The following is a 24,256-nucleotide window of genomic DNA, read 5'->3' as shown; positions in this document are numbered from 1 at the left end:
GAAGGGGGAATTTGGTGCCAGCATAGGCTTGCCTAATGTGTGTAGCCTTTGGTTAGATCTGAACCACTGAAAAAATGAAAAGGAGTGGGAGTTCTGGGTTTGGTGGCACATGTCAGTACTCCCAACCTTAAGAAAGCTGATACAGGAGGACTGCTGTGAGTTCAAAGCTGCCCTGGGCTACATCATGAGCAGCTGGCCATACAGGACTACATACAAACAAAGCAAAGCAAAGCAAAACAAAACAAAAATAACCCAACTAACAAATAAACAAAAAAATGTGATGAGGATCTGAACTCATGACCTTAGTGGCCTAAGAACTGAATCTGGAGAACAGCTATTCTCAACATAGTAGGAGCTGAACTTTGTATGGAGGGAGCTAGGCTTCCTGTCTTTGGACCCTGTGCCCGAGAAACTCGAGTTTGCCTGTGCAGTAGGTCTTGGCATGTGTGTAGAAGTTCATGTAGGCTCTAGCTTATATGAGTTAAGACTGGCCATAAGGATTTTTGTCTAATTCCCTATGGGATTCCCATGTTGGGTAAAAATTGAGGTAACTGTATCTCTAATAGGAGCCCCTCTTTATTATTTTCAAGAAACAACCAGAGAAAGGAGAGTCCTATGTCAGTGGACACACAGCATGAATCGAGTTGAGATAAGCTAAAATTCTATTCTGTTCCTTTCATACTTTGGTACCTGGAGGTAGAAGTGGCCCTGATAGCTCAATTGGGAATTCTCTAAACTTGGTCAGGGATGTAGGAGATGGGAGTTGCAGCCCTCAGCCCCAAAATGCTGAAGGAAGGTATGGGGTTTGAAGCAACTAAGTAGCCCCAAGGGAGATGAGTAGCTCTCTTTGGAGAGTGAGTTCACTGTCTGGGCATGTTGCAGAATTGGGCCAGGGTGGGGGTGGGAATAGCACAGGATGGGAGGTGAGTAATGCTGTGGGCAAAGGCATTCAGTCAGTAGGAACATTACAGGCAGTTGGTGAGTAAGAGCCCAAGGACTTGGTGACTTCACTCCTGGGCTCTGTATAGAGGTTCTGGGATGGCGCTCTTGGGAATTGAATACTGTTTGTTTTCTACTTCTGTTTTACCTAGATAGCCCTTATACCTGACTAGGGAGTGGGGCCACCCGTAGATCTACTAGCTCCCTCCCTGCCTCTTCTGCTGTGGTGCATTCCAAGTGCATCGAGCCCTTACACATATCCTGGCTCTATTTCACAGCATTGTCTGTGATGGTTTTTCCACTGCTTCATATGTGGTACCCTGATTAAAGAATACACTTGTCTTCTTAGGGTCATGAGAGGATGGTTAATATGAAAAATATGCGGATACCTTAGGATTTATTTTCTCTAAACAGCTTCCAAGGGAGCTACCTCTGGCTTCTCTGTACCCACTTCTCTTCCTGTCACTTTCTTGAAGCTGACTTCATCATGTAGCCAAACTAGCCTTGAACTCACACTGTTCTTTCTCAGTCTTCTGAATGCTAGGATTAAAGGCCTGTGTGATACCATGTCTTCGTCTGTCTGCCTGCCTGCCTGTCTGTCTGTCTTTCCCATAGGAAGGACAGTTGTGAAGAACCAGAGTGAGAGGTCAGAATGTGGACATGTCTGAATGATGGGTTTCCCTTTAGTCCTTTGAGAGAAATTCCCAACCAGATCACGAGTGTCCTGAAACTGAATATGTAAAGACCAGTAAAAGTGAACCACACAAAACCTTCCCGCCAGTGGGCTAATGAACTGAACATGCAGTTCTCAAAAGAAGCAAATGGCCAATGCATGTATTTCATAATTAAAAATATTTATGTGTGTGGATGTTTTGCCTGGAACTGCAGGTTTAGATGGTTGTGAGCTGCCATGTAGGGGCTGGGAATTGAACCCAGGCCTTTGGAAGAACAGTCAGTGCTCTTAAGTGCTGAGCCACCTCTCCAGCCTAGAATTGATTTTATTTATTTTTGTTGAACTCTCATCACATTTATTTATTTATTTATTTATTTATTTATTTATTTATTTGGTGTATGCAGGGTGTTACTGGGAGGCATGCATACCACTGTATGCATGTGCAAGTCAGAGGACAACTTGTGGGAGTTGGTTCTCTCTTCTTTTTTTTTTTTTGAGACAGGGTTTCTCTGTGGCTTTGGAGGCTGTCCTGGAACTAGCTCTTGTAGACCAGGCTGGTCTCGAACTCACAGAGATATGCCTGCCTCTGCCTCCCGAGTGTTGGGATTAAAGATGTGCACCACCAATGCCTGGGGATTCTCTCTTCTATGTGGGTCCTGGGAATTGAACTAAGGTTGCCAGGCTTGGTAACAGGTATGTCTAATCTGCTGAACCATCTCTGTTGCTCACGAATAAATTTTAAAAAATGTCCATTGTCCTTAGCCATCAAGAAAATGCAAATTTAAACCATTTAGAGATTTCACTTACCCCAGTCAGAATGGTTATTATATATTTATGTCAATTATGTCAAATGGGAACAAGTGGTGGTGAAGACATGGGGTAAAGGGAATCCTTATTCATTGTTGGGAGTGTAAACAGTACCATCACTATGGAAATCAGTGTGGAGGTTTCTCACAAAACTAAAAATAGAACTACCATATGACTAAGCAATATTGCTTCTCTATACAGCCAAATAACTTTTACATTCTACTACAGAGATACTTTTACATCCATTTCAAGGAACTCTTATTCTTTGAGATTTTTGTACGTTTGTACAATGTATATTTAGCATATCCATCCACCACTTCCTGTGCTTCACATCTGTGAGGCCATGTATGCAACAGCCATACCACGTCCAGAAGTCAGTGTTTTACAACCCTCCTTCGTAGACATCAGTTCTTAATTCTTTTCACCCTGTTTTCATCAGTGTTCCCGAGACTTGGATTGGAGGAGCTTGATAATGATAACTCATCCAAGGCTGAGCACTCGGTGATGTTTATTTTTGGTACTTTGACTAGCTATGAGTCTCTGCATTAACTACTAATCACTGCAAAGAAAAAAGGCTTCCTTGACCAGAGTTGAGAGCGGTTGCAAATCTACGGGTATAAATACAAATATTTAGAATGCAATTTGACAGTATGACCATTTAGCGAAACCCCATAAGTAGTTTCCACTCTAGGGTCTATGATTGTCCCGGGCATGGACTTTTGACCAGGTAAATGGAATCCTTCCTGTGGAGGAAGCCTTATTCATTCACCAGTTGGTTAACCCCTAGAACTGTCATGCCACTCACTATTTTTTATCAGTGGGCACATCTTTTCAGCATGTTAGTACTATACCATATGGGAGTTTAGCACCGGGTAAGACCATTGCTTTTGTTTTTGTGTGTGTTTGTTTGTTTGGTTTTGGGTTCTTTTTTGAGACAAAGTCTCTCTACATAGCCCTGACTATCCTGGAACTCACTATGTACACCAGGTTGGCTTTGAACTCACAGAGATCCTCCTCTCTGTGCCTCCCAAGTGCTGGGATTAAAGGCTTATTCCTGCACAAAACACGAGACAATTGTAGATCCATGTTTATTGCTTGCTGTTCATGATAGCCAAGAAAGAACCAGATGAATGGAAAAGTAAATTGATATATAAACAATGGAATTTTATTCAGTTGTATGAAACAATGACATTATGGCATTTGCAGGAAAATGGGTGGAACTGGAAATCCCACTTAAGCAAACTACTCATATTACATGTTTTCTCTCACGTGGACCCTAGGTTTTAAGTTATACATATATGCACATGAGTGAGTGTGGGTATAGGTCATAAAACTAGAAAGTGGAAAAGATCGATCTTAACAAATGTGCAGAAGGGGGGAAGCAGAAAGAGGATAATAGAATATATGTAACATGAAAGCAGAAGGGAAGCTAGTGGGAGGGGCTTCAGCAAGAAGAGGACAGAGGTTAGGGGCTAAGGAAGAAGTCAGCAGTAAAGGGACAAAAATAGTACGAATAAAAATGCCATGATAAAATTCATCACTTTGTATGGTAATTTAAAAAAACATAACTAATAAGGAAGTATTGTTGGCCTGAGAGGTTGCTCAGTGGTTAGAGCACTTGTTGCTCTTTCAGAGGACTTGAGTTTGATTCTTAGCATCCACATTAGGCAGCTCACAACTGGCTGTACTTCCAGGTCCAGGGTATCTGAGCCTATAGCCATGGGCACCTGCCTTCGTTTACACATTCCCACGTGCAGATACATACACCTACACATAATTAAAATTATTCTTCTTTTCAAAATTTTGTTAAGAAAAAAAAAACAAAGAAGAATATGTAACGGACCGAAAGACAGTTGTCAACTACCAATAGACTGTGTGCTTTAGACTGTCAGTTTAATATATATCCATTTTGTTCCTGAGAAAGATTCTCCCTTTGTTGCCCAGGGTGGTCTCAAAGGGTCCTCCTACCTCATCAGCTGAGACAGTAGGCTTATACACCATGCTCAGCTTATATCTATCTACTTCTTAGATATTCAGAAGTCCTTTATAGTCACTTCTATCTTGAGCCAGATACATTGTAGGGCTTTTAATTCTGAATTATGATTTGTCTGCCTGCTGCAAATTATAAATCATGTTGGTTGCCAACTAAGGAAGCTACTCTGTCTCCTTCTGGGGTACAGTTGGAGGTCATAATTACCTAAGGTTGGAATTAAAACTGGATCTTTGGAAAAAGGAACAAAAGTCCTGTGGATACTGTGTTCCCTCACCTCACTCTTTCTTTGTACACACTTGCTTTTCATTACAGGTGGCCCCAAATCTGGTAAGTATGCATCTGCTGATTATAGTAATTAGAGAGATTTGACAACAAACATGAGAGTCCAAAGCTGTATTCAGTGTGGGATTCTAGGACTCCAGCCAGCATTCCCTCATGTTCCTTCTTCCACACTCCATCCTTGACTGTTGTTGAGTCACCTAAAATCTAACCTGTCTCTTTGAGAAGGGACTTCCTTTGTGTTGTTGTGGGACCACTTTAAACAGAAGGAATACTGAATCCTTTTGTGGAGTTGTGGGAGTGATACCCTGGTGTGTGTAGTAGTAGGCCTACCCTGCAAGGGAGACATTCTCACTTCCTCTATAATCCTTTACTCATTGCACTTTGTTTAGCTGCTGTATGGGCCTGTTTGAGTGGTTATATCGTGCTGTGTCTTTGGGAATCTTATGGCGGGAGTATGGTTCCAAGGCCATGTCTCTGCCCTTTGAATGTCAGGGTTATAACAGTTGTTGACCCAAGTCTTCCTAGGAATGCATTCTCTTCTCCTTGCTGCTGTATCTGCCTCTTCCAGACATACCTAGAACCATAGGTGTTCACCTAGTCATGCTACTAACCCTGGGAGACAAGCCACGGGAATTCCAGACCAGTGGTTACACCCAGGGCACCAATGAATGAACAAGTCTCATCAAGGCTTCTAAGTCTTATCCTTTTCCCAAGTCTTGCACCTCTATCCCAGGGATGGAGTAGTTGCCAGGCATATGTAAACAACCTTCTGCTTGTCAGAACTGACACATACTTGTGGGGAGTGAGTGAGTGAGTCAGGTTGCTGTTAATGATTTTCTGGTGACAGTGGAGATTATACTGACACTTCTTCAAGATCAGGGTATGGGATTTGGTCAGCATTAAGGTGATTTGAGGGGAGGGAAAGTGGTAGCTATAGATAAATGAAGTAGGCCTATTTGTAAATTAATTCTCAACTGTTGGTCCTTGGTGTAGCACCTTGACTTGATACTTAGTTTTCCAATTGTTAAAGTTCAGATTAGTAGGGATGATTACTTCATTAGATTTATGAGAAAAGTACATGAATAGGAGATGATACCTAGCTAACTGCTTAATAATGTTATATTTACCTAACTCTCATCATGGTTTACCTTCTACATATTTAAGATAAAAGAATTTTAGGACTCCAGTTATGCACTGCCTCTAATACTATTTATTACTATTTTATTTTTGTGTTGGTGTGGGTGCTTGCATGTGTGTGTATAGTAAGTATATGCTCATGCCAAAGAGAGTCTTTGATCCTCTGCAGATGGTTGTGAGCCGTCTGATGTTAGTACTGGGAACTGAACTCAGGTCCTCTATGCAAGAGCAATTTAACATCTGGGCCATCTTCCCAGATCCTTTGTTTCTAAGTTTAAGTGTGTCCTCCTCAACTGCAGTAGCTCTGTTTGATTTTCTTTCAATAGGGGGAGAAACTGATATTCGAACCAATGACATCTCATATGACTGATCTGTTTTGCAGTGGACACACCTCTCTCCAAGTCCTCTGCTGCTGCTTTTCGGGTGGAAGGGTGAACACTTTGAGCATCTGTGGGTGTTTGTCACTTGGTGAAGAGGAACCCCAGATATGCAAGCTTAAAAAGTCCTAGGATGAGGGAGTGGGGATGAAGAAATCCACGAGCTGCAAGGTAGAAAGGGTAGTTGTGGTGTGAGTGAGACAGAGAATGTGCAGAGGAGACAATGATTAGAGGAACCCTTACACAAAAGGGCAAAAATAGCTTGTGAAATCAGTGACTCCCTGATCCTCTGAAGAGGTCAGGCAGCCTTGGCTGGGGCCCACGCCCAGGCCCTTTCTGGGTTGGTAGATTTCATTTCCTTTTTCTAAGTGTGTGTTGGGGGGGTTGTGAATGGGTGAGGGTTGAGCACCTTGTCTTGCTTGCCCCTCAAGACCTGTCTGTAGGAAGACAGGTTCTCTATATGAACCGGAAGTGCATTGTAGTAGGCTCCTTAAATACTGTAAAGTAGTTCTTGTGTGAGCTGTAGGTGTTAGGTTTATAATGCTAAGCTGGTTTCTCAGAGAAGCAGGAGAAACAGCCTCCTCTATGTCTTGTACATTAGCCCAATCTGTCAGGCTTTTTTCAATAATAATTCTTTTTCTGCCTGTGACACACCTCTTTCCCACATCTGATGAATTGGCGTATAAAACCAGGTTGGTGAGAAGGTTTCTAATTTATTTTCTTCTGATAGATTCTGGGAAGGTCTGTGAGATGCGGAAGGAGGCTTTAACATTTAACTTGATGCCCTTTTGCAAGGTTTTCATTTATCACATGTATCTCTGTGGCATTTGGAAGACATGAATTGTTTTTCTTTGCCCTGGATCCTTCGTTTGGCCTCTGCATAACATTACAAGTTCTTTTTCATTTCTTTCTTGGGATAGTTTTATCCTTCCAAACACATTAGCTTTTTAGAAATGTACTTAGATGGGCCAGTGAGATAGACTCTTGCTGACAAGTCTCATGATTTGAGTTTGATCCCCAGAACCCTCGTGGTGGAAACAGAGAACTAACTCTCAAAGGTTGTCTTTGGACCCCCACGTGCATGCTGTGGCATATGCATGTGGACAGACAGACAGACAGACAGACAGACAGACTGACACACACACACACACACACACACACACACACACACACACACACACACACACACGCACGCACACACGCACACACGCACACACGCACACACACACACACACGTTATATTACATGTCTAGATATTTCCATTGTCTAGAAATCTCCCTTGTGTCTCCACATTGCCCTAGATGCCCCTTCTTTGTGTTTTCTATGTTGCTTTTGATGATCTTAACCTCTACCCTTGCTATAACGAAGGACAATTCTACATTCACTGATCTATGTACTGCCTTCATCTAAACAAACGTTTCTTTCAGCAAGATATGGTGGCAAGTACTTGTCTTTCCAGAACTTGAGTCAGGGTGAAGGGTGGTGAGTTTGAATCCAGCACCCCTATCATACATGTGCACATGCATGCGTGTGTGCATGCGTGCGCACACACACACACACACACACACACACACACACACACACACACACACTCACTCACACACACTATTGTAGGAGTATGGGTCGTTTTTGAAATGTCTGAAGTAGGTTGAGAGGTAGCTTTAGTTAATCTTCCAAGTCCTGTTAGAATTATTATAGACTTGTAGAGTTTTATTTGATTGTATGCCATGTCCATACACTGCTTCCAGGGACAGGCCTGACTAGGGCAGCCGGGAAATGAAGAAAAGAGAAATACACAGGGACACAGAAGTAGTTCAGATCAGTTTGTTTGGGCTCTCAACTGGAGAAGCCACAGCACCTGGAAGCTCAGTGTATTTACTGTATAGATTTGAACAGAGAGGCAATGTTAATGCATACAGCTGAAGGAGGCTTAGGCAGAGTTGTTATATACAGATAAACAAGGAGGCAGGATTTATGGCATAGTGCTGGATCAAAGCTTCTCCTTTAGGTAATCTCGGTAGTCTCTGTAGAAGAGCAATCTTCAGGTCATGATTACGGGGTCGAGGATGCTATAGTGGACATTTTCTGAATACACTGTCAACATTCGAACTCAGAACTCAGTCCCCAGAGGGAAGGCTTTGTCATTTTCTTCTGAGACTTACACTACAGGGAAGGCTTCATCATTCCTCCATGGTTCTGAGGTGGTACTCATGTCAATAGCATGCGTTCACACAGTCAGGGCTTCCTCTTGTCCCTAAAATTGCACAATTGGGTGTGTTGCTTAGGTCATTTGAGAAACCGTTGGTAATTTCTGGAGGGATTCTTGCGGGCCTGTTTTCTGTTCCTTTCTGAAGACACTGGATGAATGTTAAGCTAATGGGAAGGATGTTCTTGTTCTACACTAAGAACTGAGTATCTATCTATCTATCTATCTATCTATCTATCTATCTATCTATCTATCCATCCATCCATCCATCCATCCACCTATCTATGTTTAACTGAATGGGTTCATGGGCATTCACCTCTGTTCTGGAGAGTGTAAATTTACGTAGGGGCTGGGGTGCTAAAATGTTGCTATTATTGATGGATAGTCTAAACAGTTTTTACTGGTTTCAGTAAATCGATGGATAAACTTGTAAGCTTAGAGGAGGATATGGCTTTAGCAACTCAAAAGAAAACAACAACCCCCCCAACAAAAACAGCTCTTAGAAAGGTCACCTCAAGCTATGGATTGATCAATAAGCTGGATGCCATGTGTTGTCCAACTAAGCCTCCTCTCTCCCTTTCTGTTTGCCCTCACAAGGGCCTTTCCCAAAAGTAATCATCGCACCACAGGTTCCTACTGCACTCTGATGGAAGCAGGTCTTTTTTTTTGAGAATCTTCATTTTCTTGAGTCCTCTGTGGTAAACTTGCCCTTTTGGTGCAGTCAAGAGTTGAACTGCGCTGCAAGCTTAGGTGTGGAGGCAGGAAGGCTGTGTGAGAGTTACGAACAAGGCGTTTAAGCATGGCAAGCTTCAGTCTTCCTCAGAAGCCCAGCTGGAGGTGCCTGTTTCCCCAAAGGCTGGTGTGTTCAGTGAAGCAGCACTGGAGAATGATATCTGATTTCTGACTTCTGACTTCTGACCTTGGAGCAGTGAGGAGGACCTCCCTAAATGTGGAATGTCCAGCCACATTCTTTAGTATATTTATAGGCTTGGAAGGGAAGACAAAGGAGAGCCAGGGAATGAGCTGATTAGAGAGAAAGGAAGGCATCAGCAGTGAGTGGGGCTCTGGTACTTCTTCATAACTCTCTAAATTTGTTTGCGAGCTGCTCTTAGAATTTCAAAGTCCTTTTTTTTTCTAAGTTGGCTAACACCACTCTAGACCCTTTAAGTCATGCTGCCTTAGCAGAAATGCCAGAGCTAGTATTTCGGATTACTGTGAGAGACTCCTGTGACACTTGGGAGCCTTTTGAAAATAGAATTTTACTGTGTTTTTGTGTCTTCTGGTTCACTGATCAAAGAAGGGACGCTGGCACATTGTCTTCCGGTCTTGGAATGTAAACGAGGTTGGCAGTTTGCTTTTTGTTCCCCAGAACGTTCATTTACTTTTCCTGGAAGCAATTTGGGCTATCACCTTTTATCGTTAAGAATGGATCCTTCAATGTAGCAGGTGCTCTCAAGATTATCTAGTCACTCTTCCTGTCCCTCTGTGAAAATAGGAGATTTACTTCAGATTATTTAGCCTGGTCAGGCAGAGAACTCTGGCGCCCTCGCCAGCCAACCAGATCCTCCTCCGCAGAGGGGAAGTGTGGTAATGACATTATCTTTCCCCAGGCAACCACGTGTTCTCTGAGAACAGGATGTGGGGAGGGCTGGGGCCCAGTCACAAGGTGTGGGGGATGGCTCTGGAAAGTGGGCTGGCATGTAGCCATGAAGGTTGATGTTGGCTTCCTTGGCTTTGAGATTAATTAAAAGCCCCTATATTCATTCACAAGTGTTCACTCATGTGTATACCCCACCCCTACCTATGGCATGGCTTTATTCTTACCCTAAGAAAGGCATACCAGTGAAACACCTGTGTATATGAAGTCCTGATCTTTGACCTGCAGTTCAGTGGATGGGCCAGGTCTGCTTACTGTACCAGCCCATTCTTAATTGTTCCTGTCATGGTAGCAAGGTGTTATTGAAGAGTTTGGCCCTAGTAGACATTGGGGTTGCTTTGCTGCTCTTTCTCAGGGCCCTAGATCATTTCCTACCCTCAGATGGTGCCTTAGTTTGCTGAGGTAATTTGCATGTTTGGTTTCATTTTAGGCCTCATCTTCGCCCTGCCCCCACTGCTTCTGCTGGGTACGAGGAGATGTACTGCTGAGGGTGGGGAAAAGAGGATGTAGCTAGCTTCCTGTGCAAAGGAGGGTGGGGCTGCCGCCTTCCTGCTTGTCTGCCCACCCAGCTGCCATTCACTGCCTGAAGAGTTCAACTTGGAACGAGCAGAGGCCAAGGGGGTCTACCTGACATACTGACATGGGGATTTGCTCGCTAGCTCCTGTTTTCTGTGAATGTACCTTTGGAGGCCAACTAGTCTAACACCCATATTTCAGGCAGGGAGATGGAGGATCCAGAGGGTAGCAATAAGGAATTTGTGGCAGAACTAGGAGACCAGACTTGGAACTCTCCATCTTCCCAAGAGGTTGGTCCAGTGCCTTTCAAACTGGCCAAGCTTCCTGGTGAGCCATAGCACCCTATGTGACAACTTACTGCTATTGGCCACTAGATTTCTTGGATAAAGTAAATGATAACAGGCATGCTTTTGACAGAAGGATCTTTGTAACATTAACTAAGAGAAATTGAGATTGGCAAATCACAGTCAGTATACTGGAAGCTGTGGAAACTCATGCTCTGGTTCTATCTCCGAATCTGCATTACATGCTTTTTCCCCCCAGAGAAATATGCTCATTATGTCACCCAAGCTGGTCTTGAACTCATGATAGTTTGCTACAGCATGGTGCCTCCATAAAGCCTAACTAAACAAATTGATTTTTACCTCACCGAACCTCTGTTTCTCCCTTCCATGAAAAGTTGCATCTCTGTCTTGTCTTTGGTGTTCTGTTTTTTTTTTTTTTTTTTTTTGCCTCTTAGTTCTCAGAGCATCCAAGAAGAGGAATTGGTGTTTAAGGTCTTCTCATTGCCTGAAAATTCCCCTGGGAATGAATATGTGTGGAATGCTTACAGGGCAGAGAATTCAGGAAGATTCTGACAGGGGCCTTAATTAGAGCATTTGGATCAATATGTTTTGACTACTGAGGTATCTGTGCCTCCTCCCACTGTCTGGCTCTTAACTAGATGGAGGAAGGTTGAAGACTCTGGACAATAATTCAAAGGTTTGACACAATCTTCTTATTAGAATTTCAAAGTATCCTCCTTCTTTTTCTTTTAGTACCTGTTCTGTTAGTTAGTAACTTCAAGGTCCCTGAATAAGGATTTGAGCCAGAAAACATTTTGGACCTAGAGACAGCTTGGTCCTGTGCTCTGATCTCACCAGCATCTGTGCCAGAGTATGTTCTTTAAACTCAGGACGTATCTCTTGAGGCACTTGTTGAAATGTAGATTCCCAAGCTCCCCCTCAAGAGTCTATTATAGTAATCTTGGGTTGGGATTCTAGGCATCTCGGTTTTTGACTAAGGGCAGAAATGATGTTTATAGCTGTCAAGGGCACCATCTCATTAGCACCAAACACCATGTTTGCTACATAGGTATCATTTTGCTCATTTTACATGTGGGGAGACTTAAGAGTTCTTGGCTCATTGTTGGTGGAGCTAAATCTTATACTGATGTTTTTAGAATATAAATACATGTTCTCCCAACTATTGAGATACTACTTTAGTTTGTGGGTAGGGAGGAACAGATGTTGTCACCATGCTTTACAAACAAGGATATTAGGATGTAGAGTGATATAGTGGCTATAGAAACACAGTGCCATCCTTGATCTTTTGGGTGTGGGCTGTGTTTGGCCTTGAAGAGCCTTTTACTAAACTGCCAGCCTAGATGTCTTCTGGTTAACTTACTTTCTGTATTTCCCTTCAAACAGAAAGTTTCCTAGCCAATTTGTCATCATGAGGCTTGTAAATTTGTCAGGGCCTTGGAATTATCTTGATGGCTCTTAATTTCGGATGGCCAACCCAAGAATTCAAGATAGCTGGCCAATTTCTGACCCAAGAAGCCAGAATGAGCAAGGGATTCTTCCAAAAATTTACCTCAGGTGATTCTATTGAGTCATTTTAAGCCTAATGTGTGATTGTTGTGACACCAGCTGAGAGATTTAGGAGATCTTGGGATGTTGTATTGAGTGGTAAGGGTTATCAACATAAGACATTACAGGACAAAAAATCTCAGGCAGAATTCAGAACAAGGAAGGAAGACAAGGCAGCCTTTGGAGAGCATAAAGTAGCATAAATGCTCTGCTGTGTTCATTAATCCTTTATGGCTCTGTTTCTTGGGGGGGGGGATTTCCCATCTCTCCTAAGAGAGAGAACATTAGAATTCCTGAGCCAGGCTGTGTGGTGCATGCCTGCAAACCCAGCACTAGAGTGGTGAAGGGCAGGAAAATGAGGAGTTAGAAGTCATATTTGGATACATACCAAGTTTGGGGCCTGCAGAAACTATGGGAGATCCAAATAGATTAATAAATAAGCAAATAAATAAATGTGGAGATAAATGTGTCTCACTGTTGTATATGGCTTCACATTATCTAGGTGAATTAGAAATGTCATTACATTGTAGAATTTGTGCAAAGAAAAGAGTCATAGAAGGTTCTTTGGAAGTCTTAAGAAGCCTCTGGCCTTCTGTAGTCAAACAGACTTTTGCTTTAAGTCATCCTGACCTAGAGGATGTTTGTAATGATAATGGCACAAAGGAAGGGGGTAATAAGCATCATAATCTATTTATGATAGGCTAAGTACTTTCTCATCTATTACTTAACTTTAATCTCTCAGTAACCATGTAGTAAGGTTGAAATTAGTAAAGCCACTTTATAGAATGTAACCTTTTGTTTTGGCAAAGCTGGGGCTAGAAGTCTGGTTCTTGAGCATACTAGGCAATTACTCTACGACTGAGCTACACCCCATCTCTGGAAGTGAGTGTTAGAAAAGGTAAAAGAGATTCCAAAACCTCTTCCCACTCTTTTCTACTTTGCTCTTGAGACCATTATTCCTTGGAGTAAACTCATTTAGTATTGTGGGTTTCCCTTTCACCAGGTTTGGATGTCTACTCTCCACCAAAGTGGATAGGAAGTCAACACCAGCCTAGCCCTGGTGTTGAAAGCAGTACTTTTTTATTTATTCCTTTTTTCATTTATTTTATGTACCTACCATAGTTTCCCCACCCTCTTCTCCTCCTGTTCTCCAACCCCCACCTCCCATCCACCTCCTCCCCATCCACTCCTCTATCTCCAGTCAGAAAGGGGCAGGCCTCCCATGGGTGTCAACAAAGCATAGCACATCAAGTTGAGGCAGGACCAAGCTCCTCCCCCTGAATCAAGGCTGGGTGAGGCAACCCAGTATGGAGAAGAAGTTACCGAAAGCCAGCTCAAGTGCCAGGGACACGTCCTGATCCCACTGCTAGGAGCCCCACAAACCGACAAAGCTACACAACTGTCACAACCATGCAGAGAGCCTAGGTCGGTCCCATGCAAGCTCCCCAGCTGTCAGTCCAGAGTGAGCTCTCACAAGTGAAGGTCAACTGTCTCTGTGGGTTTCCCCATCATGAACTTGACCCACCCTTGGTTTGTAGATCCCTCCTCCCTTTCTTCAGCAGGACTCAGGAGCCCTGCCCAGTGCTTGGCTGTTGTGGATCTCTGTGTCTGCTTCCATCAGTTACTGGATGAAGGCTCTCTGATGACAATTAGGGTGGTCATCAGTCCTATTACAGGGGAAGGCCAGTTCTGGCACCCTCTCCACTATTGCTAGGAGTCCTAGCTGGAGTCATCCTGGGAGTTTCCCTGGCACCAGGTTTCTTTCCAACCCCTAAATGGTCCCCTCTATCAAGATATCCCTTTGTTTACTCTCTCCCTCTGTTCCCCTCCCACCAGGTTGGGTGTAAAACTGCTTTTTGACTAGGCCTGTAAGCCTCCTTCTGGCCCTTGAATAGTTTACTGATCCTGACTTTAGCACAGGGCTTTAGAGACACAGGCCTTGGCAGGAATCTGATGAGCAGTTGAAGGAACCTAAGCTGGTGCTTGGATCAACTGCATTGTTCTTCAAAGATGTGATCATGAAGGTTGAGGTATTGTGCTCCTAAGAAGGGGGAATAGAGCCCTCTTCTGGTACCCTGGGCAAAGCCAACATCTTCTGGCAGCCAAAAATGGTCTGTCTCCAGTCTCCAAATAACTTCCTGTGAAACTTGCTGGCAGGAGCCTGGGTCAAGCAGGAAGCTGACTGGAGAGAGTGAAGCCCAGCTGGGTGTGGCTCCCCATAACAATTTCTCACATTTGGATGCTTATTTTACTAGAGATGGGCTCGCTTCCTTTTCAGTTCAGCACTGTCAAAGTTTTATGGGAATTGAAGGACTCTGTTATTCTTTGCTACCTGGGTATGAACCCATTTCTTTTAGTCTTTATGTCTATGCTTCCATGTTATTATGAAAGATTTTTGTCTCCCTAGAATTCATGGTAGTGGAAATCTCAGCATGAAGGTTAGATCTGCACTCTCTTGCAAACTAGACTTCCAAATAATGCCAGCTTTGAGTTCCTAGTGGAAACATACTGAAGCTGCCTCCTTCACATAGCATCACCAGATTCAAAGCAGCAGGTGTGAAGGGTCTCCTACTTGTAAGATCCAGGATGGCATGAGGACTTATTAAATGTGCTATGGGATCAAGAGCCAGTTTATTTTAAAATAAATGTTATTATTTGTGGTGCTGGAGATGGAACACTGCTCTTCATTAATCCTTGGCAAGCCTAAATGCTCAGATTTTAATCTCTGCATGGTAGCTGGATGACACTGGGCCAATGCTTCTTTTCTGTATCTCAGTATTCATATTTGTGAACTCTTGGACTTGAATCAAATGATCACAGAGGGCCGTTTCAGGTCTTATTCCACACTGTTGATTGTTTTGGAGACTAAAGGTAAGAAGCTCTGATAGGAAAAATCAGGTGAATTTCAGAGGAATGACCATGCTAAGGACACTGTGGGGGACCCCTTGTGCCTGGAGGAAGATCTGAGCTGTAGCTGGTCATTTCTAGGGCATGTTTTGATTAATGAGCTGCTTTTGATAGCGAGACATAGACAGACAGACAGACAGACAGACGGACGGACAGACAGACAGACAGACAGACAGACACACACACACACACACACACACACACACACACACACACACACACACACACACACACACGGAATAGTTTCTTTCCTGACTTTCATATGAGAGGAGTAAAGAGGGTCATGATTTGGATCTGGAGCTGACAAAAGCTCCTGAAATCAAGGCTGCAGTGAGAAAGACATTGTTGCTAAGATGACATCATTGTTTCTGACTTGTGTCATCTTAGGCCTCCGTGCTGAGCTCTTCTCCCACACTGATAAGGTGGTTGTATTCTCGTTGCTGAGAAGGTTTAGTGCCCCAAACATGGTAACTGAAAGAGTAGCACTCCAGTCTCTAGTGTACTCTTGTCTGTTGGTTGAAATGCTTCTTGGAATTTTTGGAGGGCAGGGCTGAGCCAAAACAAATGAAAGAGACTCTTGTCTTCTATGCCTTTTTGGAGCAGCTGGAGTGGTTGGAGGACTAATGTTGAGTCATGAAGGTATGGGTGTGGGCCACTCAGGATTGGTGTGGTTCTCTTTTATAAAATCTATGGGGAACAGACTCATGCATAGGAAAGGGTAAGCCCAGGCAGGTCTGGGAAGGTTTGGGAATAGTTCAAAAGAGAGCTAAGGGGATAATTGTATCAGGTGCCATTTCCATATCACTAAGAAGAAAGCAGAATGAGTTGTTGCAGAGAGAGAGAGAGAGAGAGAGAGAGAGAGAGAGAGAGGAGAGAGAGAGAGAGAGGGAGGGAGGGAGGGAGGGAGGGAGGGAGGGAGGGAGAGAGAGAGAGAGAGAGAGAGAGAGAGAGAGAGAGATAGAGAGAGAGAGAGAGAGGCATGGCAAAGGAATTCTGAAGTTCCTGGGCTAGAGAGTCAAGGCAACTTCTGTTTTCTTCTTAGAGAAAGATGTGCTTGAGGCTTGTCTGTTATCCTCAGGATCAAAATAGGCCATGCCTGCAGCAGGAAATGCTGGGGGAAGGTGGTTCAGGTGACATTGGTGACTCTGCCCAAGGAAGAGATTGTAGTGCTGGGGTTGCCCTAGTAAGGCTTGTACTTCCTCTGGCTCCTCTTCTCCAATTATAATGGTCTTCCTCACATTATCAGCCCCCCCTGAAAGCCCAGAAAGAAAAACCACTCCCTCAGAGTTCAGAGATGGCAGGTAGTTGGTGACGTTGAGCTCAAACCCAACCGGTCTGCCCCAGGGAAACAAGGGAACCCTATCCAAGCAGTGTTTCTCAGATGTACCCAGGCATCCTATGCTACAGTGTGTGGGCTTTGGCAAAGAAGTTACCAAGGCAGTGTCTGAAGAGAGCAGTGAAATTACCACGACTAGAGAGGTGGGTGGAGTTATGGAAGGAGCTCCAGGAATGTCCAGAAGACCCGCCTCCACCAACTGCTAGCAGAGGAAATTTGGCTTTAGTGATGTGAACCGAGCCTGTGGGTGATGGGGCTGGCACAGAGTTGGCATACAGTAAGTGTTCTGTCACCTGCCCCTATATACTTCAGTTTCTTCACTTGCCAACCGACGAAAGGTATGCTCTTGTCTCTAGTGAGTTAACTAGTGATTATTTCTCTCCCCTTCTGCCCTGGGGGGATCTATTTTATATAGTTAGGAACACACAACAGGTGGGGGCAAGTTATGGCCAGACCACTTTGCTATGCAGGTCTATGCTTACCTGGGTGATTCTGGCTCCAGGGAAAGGGGGGGGGTCTTTTATTTGAAGCTACTGGACACATAAAAATGTACTCCAGCAACTGCTGCCAAGACAGAGGCAGCATGTGGCCTGATTATGTTTTAGGCTAACTAACATGGGGTGAAGGAGGGACCCTTGTTGAAGGCTTTAGATGGGCAACCACCAAGATGAGTTAATTTGCAGAGAGGCTTCCTTCGGGAAATATCTATGTTCAATTGTTCATTAAGCATCAATGGATTTATTGTTCTTGGACTAGAGGTGGGAGGGCCAGTGTGTGTGAGAGGATGACACACTCTTGAAATTCGTACTTATGGTTTTTGTTGTCTTGATCCTTAAACCCTTCTGTTCTCCATAGATACAGTCTTTGAGCTCAGTCTATGCCTGCATATTCAGGCCCAGCTTAGGCAAGGATTTAGCGGTGTAAACAGTTCTCTTTTCTGCGAATTATGCTTTAAATTGCTAGTTTACCCAGATCAGCTCCTTTATTCCCTGCCAGGGATTTTTTTTTTGCTGGATTTGGAAGCTTCAATTTCAGGGTTTAAAGAAAATTTCTGTGTGTATTTATGTGTGCATGACAATGGAGTACAGAGGTCAGAGGACATCTTATGACAGTCTGTTCTTTCCTCCCAACATATAGATTCATGGCTTTGAACTCAGGCTGTCAGGCTTGGCACTGGGTACCTCTACCCACTGGGCACCCTTTTTTTATTAACTTTTCCAAACAAAATACCTCCCTCAATGAAAAAGAAAGGTCCTATGTCCAGAGGGCTTTATGTGACATGGGTCTGGGCTGTAGCTTGTCTTGTGTTTTTGCATCTCAAGATTATCAAAGAACAAACCAGCCTTAATTATTACTAACTATTAATCATCCCCATCAATTTATCTTACTCAAATCTCCTTTCCTCACTTTTGTTTTAGTTTCTCTATTTTGAGTCTCTTTTCCCCAAATCAGTCCTTCCTTGGAGATCTATGAAAAACCACCTTAATATGGTTCTTAATTTGCACAAAAGATTTTTCTGTTCTGCTTTTCAGGGACTTCCCTATGTATTACCATCGAAGTTCTTTGGTAATTCAGTAATTGCCTCAAGGTCAGAGAAGAGTTCTACAGTTCTCCTACACCCATCATTCTTTAAACACTGTGCTTCTTCTGTATTAGGTTGACTGAAATAAATTTCTAGGAAGTCCCTTAACCAGAAATCCTTCTATCCATGAATAGTACTTTAAACAGGAAAGGACCTATGAATGCAGATACAGTTGGCCCTCAACCAACTGTGGGTTGAAAATATTTGGGGAAAAACTGCATCTGTACTGAACATGTGCAGACTTTGTATGATTATGTCTGAAGCAAAAAAGAATAGTGGCTATTTCCATAGCATTTACATTGTATTATAGCATTTGTTTATGTTGTGAGAAACTGAACCTGGGGCCTTATGTATGCTAAGCCATGGCTGTACTACTGAGTTACATTCCAAACCCTTATATTTGGTATTATAAATTATTTAGAGACGATTTAGAGAACCCAAGAGAATGTATTTAGGTTATATGCAAATATTATGACTTTTTTCAAGACACATGAACATTCATGGAGTTTAGTATCCATGGGGGTCCTGAAAGCAGTCCTTTCCTAAGGAATGCCAACATTTGTTTTCACTAAGCTCTAACTTAAGATTTATCCTTTTAATTATAAATATAAGCAAAAAAAATGGTAGCAGCAATACCTATGATATTGTCATCAGTGTATGTCATAAGATATTTGGTTATTCCAGATATCCCAAAATATCATTTAAACATAAAATTAAAATTGCAGCAGTGCAATAGCTATGTTGTACCCGGAAGACATGTCACCCCATCCACCTCCTGGACTGTTGACAGTTAATGCTTATTGGAGGAGTAGTGTCACTCTTTTAAATGACATAGCCAGAGATAAATAAATAGTCCTTACTATATTCACAAACTTCTGATCCATGCTTGGGCAAGGAAATCAAACTAAACTTAGTGGACCAAACAGGAAAAAAAGAAGACATAGAAACAAGGACAGGGATTCAAGAGTGCCAGTGGGAGATAGAGGTGGATGAAGGGTGTGTAAAATGACTAAAATTCATTGTACAAGTGTATGAATCTGTCAAACAATAAAAAGATTTAAAAAAAAGAAATCACAGTAGTAACTATTAAGACCCACTGCTAGGTAACGTTATACAGTATATAAGTCCACGTTACTGAATTTGACATCCAATTCAATATAAATTGTCTCCTTGTATTTATTTTATGCCTTTAAAAATATTTTGGCAAGTGTTCCATTGCCTTTGTTAGATTGGCAAGGCTGGTACCTGCCAAAAAATGGTAAAGAAGTAAAATGTCCTCTTCTCTCTCTAAATGTACTTGTGTTTAGGCTGCCTGTTCCTCCACTCCTGTACTATCCATGGAGCTTTGTGCATGCTGGGTAACTGCACTACCACTGAACTACATCCTTCCCCTATATCCATCTATTTTTATCCATGAATAGCCATGTAGCCAACATTTCCTTTGTGCCTACTTATAATTACAGAGATGTAATTCTAGATTAGAAATGCATATTGAGATAAGAATAAACTAATGTATTAGAAAGGCTAGTATTCCCCATTCCATCCTCTCTATATAGTCATTGTTTTTTGCTTGTTTGGGACTTTTTTGGTATGTATATGTGTGTGTTGTATGTACATGCTTGTGTGGGTATGAACATGTATAGAGGACAGAGGTAAAATATCAGGTGACTTCCTCTATCACTTTCCATTTTATTTACCGAAAAGGGTCTCCTACTGAAACTAGAGCTTATTGATTGACTAAGCTGATTGGCCATTGAGCTCAGGAATCTGCCTCCCTCTGCCCCTTGCCTTGCTGGAACTGGAGCCATGCACCACTGATACCAACTTTTATGTGGGTACTGGGGATTGAACTCAGGTCTTCACACTTGCAGAGAAATAATTCTACTAGATGACCCATCTCCTCATCCCCATTGGATAGTTTGCTGTCACTTTTCACCCAGCACAAGGTGACTTGAGGGTGTATTTAGCATGGCAACCCTTTCCTCACAAATTCCAGCCTGCTGGGCCATTTTCTCCATACTCTATGAGAACTCATTGCTGTAGGGCTCACTAGATTGGCAGGATGCATAGGGTAACACCAAGTGAGCTGGCTAACCTTAGCTTACCCTCACAAGGCACTTGCTTTACTTGTTCCTGCCTTTGCAGCCTTTCCTGTCTCATTGTCAGTCCTGAAATAGATTTCCTCCCCAAATCTCTGGTGAGATTTATTTACAAAGTTATTTCTTGGAGCCAGGCATTGGTGGCGCATGCCTTTAATCCCAGCACTCAGGAGGCAGAGGCAGAGGCAGGTGGATATCTGAGTTCGAGGCCAGCCTGGTCTCCAGAGTGAGTGCTAGGATAAGCTCCAAAGCTATACAGAAACCCTGTCTCAAAAAACCAAAAAAAAAAAGTTATTTCTTGGGTCTGGTATTTATCAGAATTATTTAACTGGCAAAATGGTGTCTGCCTCCATGTTGGTGCTACCTGACCTTCATGCTTGGGAAAAGCCCAAAGATACAAAGACTTAATATGGTTCAATATCATACCTATTCCATGGGGATCCACATCGTTGGCAAGTCTTTATTTTGGTTTCCCTTCAATAGTGTGAATTTTTTTTTGGTAATTTAAACAAGGGAAAAAGGACCCATCAGTTTAGCATTCAGAAACAAAGCCTAACTAGTACTAGGTCATTATTCCAGTTATCTACATATACATTTTATGAAGCTGAACTCATACATTGAATGAAATTTTGTTTATAGTTTTATTACAGTTGTGTATATGTGAGTGTGTGTGTGGTGTGTGTAACATGGGTACACATGGAGGTCAGAGGACAATCTACAGAGTTGCTTCTCTTCCTCCACCATGTGTGTCTGAAGGCTTCGGTTCAGATTATCAGGCTTGGTAGCATGCACCATCTTGATATCCTCAAAGCATGATACTTTATAGGACCATGTAATAAGCCATCATTTGGCTATGTTGTATAGCAAAATATCTAGTAGTATAAAATTTTAACTTTTTTTCCCAGTGGAAGCCTTCCATATTTTGTAAGAGGAAATTAACATGTTGGTTTAAATAGTAAAGTCTGGATATAGACCTGTATTCAAACTCCCACATACTAGCATTGTGATTATGTGTCTGTGATATAATATATATCTATGTTCTGATCCCCAGTGTAGAAACAATCACAGAGTGACTGTTACTGTGTTAAGAGGGGTAGTAGATATGAAATACCTAGTAAGTTGTATATCTAGGTACATAAAAGTGGTTGTTTATGTTAATATATTTACTAGTACCACCACTGTCAAGGTTTTTACTAAAGAAAAATCTCCTTCAAAATAAAATCTCAGTTGTCATTGGCATAGGCCAGGGAATCTATTTCAAACATTGTGACTACATTGTCTAGTGCTAATGAAATCCTACGTGGCTACCTGATATGCTCTCGTTTTAATTAAAAACAAACTTCTAAGGATTTCTTTAATTCAACTTCCTCTGTGCAGAGGTATTTTCAGAAAGTGGGACCATCTGTCTCTGCATATCAATGATTGCCCACTTCCTTGCAGTTCACAAGTTCTTTCCATTCCCTTGGAAATATGGTAGGCCACTTAAAAACCGTCATCTTATGGCCAAATACATCTTGGCGAATGATCTTGTAGCTTGTTTCTTTGAGTACCCATCATATATCAGGAATTGTGTGAAGCACCAAGAGTACCAGAGATAGCAGGAAAGAAATAATCTTTGCATCCTGACTTGTGTCTCCTGAGTAGCAACAGAGTCTATGAGGTTGATTTCGGTTGAGCTTTCATCTCAACCTGTAGACAGCATAACTCCAACTTGCTAGTAGTCTGTATCTGTGCTGTTGGCCAGAGATGGTCCTGGAAGAGGCAATATAAACACATCAGGAAAATGGTGGACTGTGATGCACTAACTAAACTGTTAGCCTCTGAGATTGTGTAAAAGCTTCGATTATGGTGGTCACTGGCAGCTCTCACTCCCCTGCCTTAATAAGCTGTTACTTGATATTTTTCCCTTTTCACTTAAAATACAGAATATGGTACCATTTTTTCACTTAAAATATTTTTCATGAAAATATAATTACATCATTCCACCCCCCACCCTTTTTCCTCCTGCCTGATAGTTCGGTCAGTGCCTGGCTCCCTCTCTTTGCACACATTCACCTCTGCTGATGTCCCTTTCCTCTCCCTGGAGAGAACAGTGAGACACAAATACAGGAAGTGTTAGCACAACAAGGCAGTGTATAGAACCACAGACTTCATTATTAGAATGATCCTTAGCTATTGCTTTGATTAGCTGCTCCCTCATCCCATGCCTGCCTGCTTTTGTGCAGACGAGGGAAACTAAGGCCCCAGAAAAGGATAAGAGATATTCATGTTAGTAAATGGAGCCCATTACACTGCTGCTAGGCTTGGAACCCAGTTTTAAATTTGTTTTTTTTCTTCCACAACTGTTTATGTATAGATATTATATACCTGCACACACATTTTGGTCAGATTCATTTTGTCTTTCTTACCGTCTTTACCTTCAATAGTTGTTGTTGTTGTTGTGTATATGCCCCACTGAATTTAATTAGGGTTTCTTGCATGAGCATGTGTGGGAGGTTACTTACTTGAGCAAGGACAACTTTCCAGTGGCTACAGCAGAATGATCACCCCACAACACTTAATTGGCTATAGCTCTTTAGGGAGGGATGGAGTCTCATTAGCACCTGCTCTATTCACGTTAATGTGCCGAGTATTGTGCAGATCTTGTGGAACTATTCAATATTGCTGTGAGTTCATAGACAATGTTTACAGGACTCCTCTCCATCCTCCAGCACTTAATATTCTTTCTACCCCATCTTCTATGATGTTCTCCAGGCTTTGATTTTGAGCAGGTAAGTGCAGATGCCTTGTTTAGGATCAAGCACTCAAAACTCATTTCTTCTCAGCACTTTGACCAGTTCTGAGTCTGTCTTAACTGAAAGCCATTGCAAAAAGAAACTTCTTTAAGGTTCAGAGTAAAATTAGTTTATGGATATAAGCACACATTTAGAGGCCTGATTGACTCCATGCCTATTGAGTAAATCAATAGTAGTAGGCATCCCACTGAGCATATGACCTCCCCAGTCATGGGCTTTTGAGTAGGTTTACAGTACTGAGCATGACTTCCCTCCTGTGGAGTGGGCCTCAAATTCAGTCAGAAAGTGATTGGTTACTCCCATACCCATCATGCTTCTATTGCAGTGCTTCACAACCTTCCTAATGCTGCTACCCTTTAACACAGTTCCTCATGTTGAGGTGACCCCCCCAACCATATAATTATTTTCATTGCTACTTCATAACTGTAATTTTGCTACTGTTATGAGTCATAATGTAAATATGTCTGTGTGTTCTGAGTCTTAGATGACCCCTGTGTGAAAGTGTCCTTCAACCCACCAAAGGGGTGTGGCACATTTTGCTTAGAAGGTTGATGTTGTAGCTTGGAAAGTTCACAGCAGAGAAATTAGTGGTGTGTTTTTATCCGTGCTCTACAACTATCTACTAGTGCCATAGATAAGCCAGGCTATATACCAGAGGTAAGAAGAGAATGCTGTGGGCTGCAATTGGCTGGTGTAGGTGGGGAAACACTTTCTGGAAGAAATAAAGTCAATATTTTCTTCCTCTTTGTAGTAGGATGATTTGCCTTCTTGTTTGCTTCTTGGTGAAGCATTGTCTGCGGCTGTGTTTTTATCTTCAGTAATGTGGTTGAGAATATGGTTAGGCTATGACTTATGTCAATATTTTACCTTTCTTCACACCAGTTCCTTATTTACTCAGTTTCTTGGCATTTGGATTTCTTTCTCCAAATTTGAACAGAGACATTTGTTCAATCCCCTATTGAGCACAAAGCCAGAGAACTAATTTGCTTTCTTTCATCTCATCCTAGATCAGTGTGCGTGTAACCACCATGGATGCAGAGCTGGAGTTCGCCATTCAGCCCAACACCACTGGCAAGCAGCTGTTTGACCAGGTAAGGGAG

At 42.5% G+C, this 24,256-nt stretch overlaps 1 protein-coding gene across 1 annotated transcript in view; it reads left to right on the top strand.

Annotated features, from left to right (window-relative positions):
• The window catches only part of Msn (moesin), a 72,101-nt gene that overhangs the window by 22,918 nt on the left and 24,927 nt on the right, over positions 1–24,256 (top strand). The window contains exon 2 of the mRNA XM_027431851.2: positions 24,164–24,247. Coding sequence (XP_027287652.1) covers positions 24,164–24,247 — 84 coding nt within the window. The remainder of the gene's footprint in view (positions 1–24,163; positions 24,248–24,256) is intronic.

The sequence above is a fragment of the Cricetulus griseus genome, chromosome X (genome assembly GCF_003668045.3).
Source record: "Cricetulus griseus strain 17A/GY chromosome X, alternate assembly CriGri-PICRH-1.0, whole genome shotgun sequence".
Lineage (NCBI taxonomy): Eukaryota > Metazoa > Chordata > Mammalia > Rodentia > Cricetidae > Cricetulus > Cricetulus griseus.
This window is presented reverse-complemented; position numbering and strand designations above follow the sequence as displayed.